The 6,401-nt window shown below is 32.6% G+C and overlaps 1 protein-coding gene across 1 annotated transcript; it reads left to right on the top strand.

Moving 5' to 3' along the window:
- The first annotated feature begins 2,639 nt into the window (after nt 1-2,639).
- Nucleotides 2,640-4,019, top strand: LOC148014401 (protein SRC2-like). The gene is made up of 2 exons (XM_087666778.1): nt 2,640-2,784; nt 3,222-4,019. Exon 2 carries the CDS (start codon nt 3,222-3,224, stop codon nt 3,768-3,770), a length of 549 nt encoding a protein of 182 aa, XP_087522904.1. The 5' UTR covers nt 2,640-2,784; the 3' UTR covers nt 3,771-4,019.
- The last annotated feature ends 2,382 nt before the right edge of the window (nt 4,020-6,401 follow it).

Here is a 6,401-nt window from a genome sequence, read left to right on the forward strand (position 1 = left end):
TGTACATCACGTGCATTCAAGGCCTATTTATAAATATCCTTATTTGTGAATTTTTTCTTAATAAAGCATAATCATTTTCTATTCCATCTATAAATAACCCCTTTATATTACACCCTTCTATATGTAAAAAATGTATAAAAATGGTATTTTAAAAATATCTTATTTTGAACCCATGTGATGCACACATATACTCATGAGTAACTTACTCAAGGGTATTAACTACATTAAACATAATTGACCTATATGGAAGAAATTAATGAAACATTGTCAAGACAAAATGCATATGAGAATTAATTGCAAATGAAATGGACTAAATAAGCATCTCAATAAGTAGATGTAGATACAATATTATGTAGAGCCACTCTCATAACCTCAATAGTGTGTTGAGACTAACTCTATTCGATTGTTACAAGTAAAGGATTAGTGGTCTTTTTATAGGTTGAGGCAAGTGAATGGGTAGGTGAATAGTGATGTCATTGTTGGGGGTAAAGGCACATGTGCCTACGCCACCCTGTATTTACTTCATATAGCATGACCACACACCTATACACTGCAAGTAGTGGGTGCCCATCACACTATCACTTTATTCTTTATTCTTTCACAGACTATGGAATAAGGAAAGGCCGATTACACATTGTGACTGTTGGAGTTTCCATAAACGGTGTCTCTCTCTCTTGCTCAATCTGCCATAGCTCTTGCTTTGCTCTTACTTCCACTTGTGTGCTTCCACTCGCACTCTTACCTTTCAATCATAGATGACTTCAAACTTTATGCTCCTCTAAGCAAAGGCTAGCTCTCATGAGTCTAGTTGATGGGCCTAGTTTTTTCTAAATGGCGCATGTTGTAATGGTGAGGAGTGCAACAAGGGATAGAGTGCCACATGGTGAGTGGTATTACTTAAATTGTATTATTATTCTAAGTTTGAATGATATCACATTATTTTTATAATACTACACATTATTATAATAAGCTATATTATCATAAGACATGTTGTTATCAATAATTATAAGAATTTAACAAAACTTTGCTGTTTTAGTTGATACTTATAATAAATAGTATTATTAAAATATTTTTGTATTAGTATAATTAATATATTTTATAAACTATTACTTTGTTAAAATAATTAATGTATAATATAATACTATTGACTATTTTTTCATCATAGTAAATATTCATTAACAATAATAATATTAATTTTTTTCAAAACTTAAGTTATTTCAATTCCATCAAGATATCAATCATTATAAATGTCCATAGAATGTAATGTCAATAAATGTTATTAAAACCATCTATTAAAATTAATATTGCAACTGATATGTATATTCAAGCTAATACACTCTAAATAGTAAGCATTTTAAAGTTCTTAGTAAATCAAATAAATTCTCAAACTAATTAAAGATTAATGATAAGGTATATTCTAATAATTAGAATTTAATGAGAAGGTACTAATAAGTTAAGATTATTATCAAGAATATACTAAAATTGACTCTGTTTATAATGTATATTCGATATAGCTACAAGTTTGTGAATTTGAGATATCAATATATATTGGCAATATCACTAATATTTCTATCAAAACTTTAGTACACCACCACTCCTTGCATGGGTTTCACGTCATCCACTTAAGGATTTGAAGTAAGATTCTTGCAAATAAATGCAGATATAGTTATAAGTGTACTAACCAAGTATTTGTTTAGGTAAATATGTGGTTTTTTCTTTGAAATATTGACATGTTCACATTTATTTTTGAAATATTGCCAATAAGAATACAATCTCTAAATTTTGAGTTTAACCACTTTAATAGACACTTATCCTTTATTTCCACAAAAATGAGATTACTCAAGAATTGAAACCCCCTCCCCCCAATGCGCCAAATAAAAAGAACTTTAAAAATAGAAACAAGTAGTCTACTTAGCACACATTTCTAACTACCTTGGAGAACTTACGAGAATGGGCTACAAACAAGATCTTGCCAAGATATTCTACTTATTATTGTCATCATATTATTATTTTATCAAAATGATCTACATAAAGGGAACAATAATAAGTTCTTCCACTTTTGAAAAGTGTGCTTTGTTTTCATTAAAGGATCAAAAGATATTGAGGTAAGAATATCACACCCATCACAAAAGAGTATGTGATACACTTTTTGAAGGTGGAAAATCATAGTTAATCCATGTTACTTTTTAGCTGGTTCTATAGCTTTTTGCAAAGAAGTTTGACTATTAACACAATGCATGACTTTCATTCTATATTTGGTATAAAGTATCTCTTGTTGCGTAACATTAAGAAAAGTATACAATATTTATTATTTTGTAAAGTTGAGAAAAAATATATAATTTAGGGCTAAAGTAGTGATAAAAAGAAAACTTTGAAGCTCTTTTCATAATTATAGTGATATTTGAAGAGCATAAAGCTTAAATTAGCATGCATCTCAAAAGCAAACACATTCAAACTTTTGATAAAATTCTTGACAAGCAATACCAAAGCCTTTAAAGATGCTTGATAGATAATATCGACCACTCTTTGTAGAACATTTCACATTGCAACTTTACCAAACATGTGATATCAACAATTCATAATTAATGCTCTTTGAATAATAGAGCTTGGTAATCCTAGTGCTATAAAAAGGGATTTCTAGAGCTCTCAAGCTTTAAGCCTATAGACATCGCCTTGGGGCTTCAAGATTTATCATAAGTCACAGCTTGCATAATTTCTGATGCACTGCAACTTTGAGTTAAGCATAATTGCACAAGTATCACACAACACAACACAACAAGAAAGGTTTGTTTTACTCTCTCTATCTGTGTGTGTGTGTGTGTGTGTGTGTGTGTGTGTGTGTGTGTGTGTGTGTGTGTGTGTGTGTGTGTGTGTGTGTGTGTGTGTGTGTGTGTGTGTGTGTGTGTGTGTGTGTGTGTGTGTGTGTGTGTGTGTGTGTGTGTGTGTGTGTGTGTGTGTGTGTGTGTGTGTGTGTGTGTGTGTGTGTGTGTGTGTGTGTGTGTGTGTGTGTGTGTGTGTGTGTGTGTGTGTGTGTGTGTGTGTGTGTGTGTGTGTGTGTGTGTGTGTGTGCGCCTCCCTCCCCCCACCTCTCTCTCTCTCTCTCTCTCTCTCTCTCTCTCTCTCTCTCTCTCTCTCTCTCTCTCTCTCATATATATAGGTGAAATATGAAAATTGAAAGGGTGGTAAACACACATGTTGATTCTTGTATGTTGGGTGTTCAGATGGAGCGCAAGCTTGAGCTAACCTTAATCTCAGCCAAGGATTTGAAGGATGTAAGACATTTGGATAGAATGAAACCATATGTGAAAGTATGGGTGGATCCAAAAGTAAAATACACAATACAACCTGATACAAAAGGAGGACCAAACCCAGTATGGAATGAGACAATAATATTGTCCCTTCTAGAGTCCCTCTTCCAACAACAAGATTCCCTCCTCATACTTGAGATTTACACTGATAGCTTCCTAGGTATAAAGAAAATCGGTGATGTGCAAATCAATCTCCTTAATATACACACCACAGCAACCATTCCCAACAAGTTTTACTACTGTACCTATAAAGTTCAACGTCCCTCTGGCCATGAAAAAGGCTCCCTTCAAATAAGCTATAGATTAAGCGAGCCATACATTCATCGATCTACTACAGCAAAGCTTTCTAAGTCTATCACTTTAGATCCACATATCAAAACTAAGACAAATCGCACTACCAACTCTATAATTCGTCAAGCATCTATTCTTAGCTCATGGAAAAGTAACAAGAAAGTGGTTTGATTATTAGTACCTCAACCTTTGGTAATCCCTACAGTTTTCTCCATAAGGACCAATCTTTGTCAAAGTTTGACTTACTTTATTGTAATGAGTTTAAATGTGAGCTCTTCTACTCCTTCAAATGCTTATATGAACTTTCTATGTTATGTAATTTAATGCATTGTGTGTGTGTGTGTGTTATGTGTGGATGCACTTGCACATATGCATGCATACACATGCATGCCCCTAGTGTGAGACAATGTAGATGACATGTTTCTCTTGTAATTCTTTCTCTTTACATACCTCTCATGTAAACTACATGTTAGTTTGTTTGTCTATGTGTATATATGCATGCATCTGTTTGTTTGTGGAAGCATGTGTAGCCATATACATGTATGTGTTTTTGTTTGTGGAAGCATGTTTAGCCTCTTTTATGTGTTCATGCCAATTTATAACTTTTGTGATTTTGTGGCTTAAATTGTAGCCATCCATTCTAATATGATCCTTCTAGTTATCATAACCCAAAACAATGAGACCTTACTTGGGAGTCCCTCCAACACTATTAAACCTCAAAATGCATCACAACAAAATTTGCATTGAAATAATGAGAATCAAAGTTTGTGTCATCCATCAAATTTGGGTGCTTTTATGGACATTTGCAAATTGTACACGTCCTTAAAAGCACATTTGGGGACCTTGATCTACTTTTATTCCCTAATTGATGATATAGTTTTATTGATACCATTAAGACTATGTAAAGCATATTCTTATTTTTCTAATGTCAAAGGAGATTTCTAATAGGAGCTATTTGTGGCATAAAGTGGATTCTTGCATATTGAGATTGAGATATTTCACACATAGGACACACAATTCTCTATATATCAAATTGTTTTGTTATATATCAACTTTGGGTATTTGAATCGTGAACCTAAAAAAGTGGCAGCTAGCTTCTCTCTATAACCTTGAGGAGTGTGATGAAAATTTATCAATACCTCAATGGCTATACCTCTAAGAAACTATCTACATCACATGTGTTCAAGCGATATTTTAAAAACCTCTTTAATTACATGTCATATGGTAATAAAGTGACCCCTCTTCTTTAAGAGACTTATGTATTTTTAAATTAATGTTACAATGAAAATTCCCCCTTCTGTAAGTGCGTCTATAAATTTTCTCAAATTTTACCAAATAAAATGCCCTCTTTGTGACCTCAAGTGGTACTTGCGAACATTTTTGGGGGGTGCACCCCATACAACTAGCATTTTCAATTGAATGCAATAGATATATTTGTGGTTCATTTTGTAATCTATGTAAGTCAGGATTTATTAGTTATTTACTATCATAAAAATAAAATAAAACATAGGATATACTATTATAAAGAAATGGTGGTGCATATTGGATGCGATAATTGCTTGTATATCTACAACATAAATTTTTGTAAAATCTCAAAATATACTATAAACATATCACAATTCATAATATAGAATCCACCAAAATTACTCATTTATAAAATCGAGAAGAACCCGCAATGGGTGTTGTGAATGGCTATGGGGCTTAGCCTATGCATGCTTGTTATGGTGTCATATGTATTTTCTAATGTGGGTGTGTGCACTTATTTGTATTATGAGGATGAGGAGGATATAAAGTAGAGAAGCCATTAGATGGGAGTGCTTCTCCTCTACATGAGCATGACTATATAGAAGAAAGAATATCACTTGCAAAAAATAGGTATGCAGGGACAACTTTTTCCACAAATAGGTTAATGCTAGCTTTGCATGCATTAAGGGCCTATCTATACTCAAGGATGCTTATCTTTTTAAAGCATAAATATAATTGTGCAATTTTTCTAAAGTATAAACAACTTTCTAGATCATACCTATCCTAATTAATGCAACTCTTTTCCTAGAAAAATATTCTAAATAATACAACCTTACAAGATGCCTTGGGAATAGGAAAGCAAACAACCTCCTTTTCTACTTAGAATAAGTTTGAGTTTTTTCTTAACATGTACTCAAATTATATGTCCACAGCCAATAATGTCAAAAAAATCATAAATATTGAAATAGACTAACAAGAAGTAAACATATATATTCTTTCAAATTATTTCTTAGACAAGGTAATCAAACAAATCTAAACCAAGTCACTTTACAAAAGTTATAAAATACAAAGTATATAAGTGCTAAAGTTTTTGAGGAATTGTATTGTCTTGCTCTTCGATTTGTGTGGAAATAATTGAATTGTCAATAAATCTCTTTATGAACCCATATATACATGCATTACACATTGTCCAAGAGATAGAAATAAATAGACTACAAACACTCTTCTAGTATCGTAAGACTAATAATATGCCCCAATCATTAAATATGCCTCTCATGGGTCAATAGAGTCTAATAAATTTTGCATTTTTTTTAAAAAAACTTGACCAACATATATCTAATAGGCATTCGCCTCCCTATGGGCATGAATATATGTGCCTCTCATAGGCATACACCTCTCATGCCAAATAAACATAGGCATATGCCTCTCAAGCTAAGTAAATGTCTCTCATGGTCATCCATCGCTTAGGCTAGATAAATTCCTCCTAGCAACATACCCCTAGTGTGGGTATAATAATTGTCCACAATAGGTAAACTAGATGTGTCAATAGAAATGAAC

This window comes from Lygodium microphyllum, chromosome 25, assembly GCF_053477565.2.
Source record: "Lygodium microphyllum isolate KBCC chromosome 25, Lygodium_microphyllum_v1.1.10, whole genome shotgun sequence".
NCBI lineage: Eukaryota > Viridiplantae > Streptophyta > Polypodiopsida > Schizaeales > Lygodiaceae > Lygodium > Lygodium microphyllum.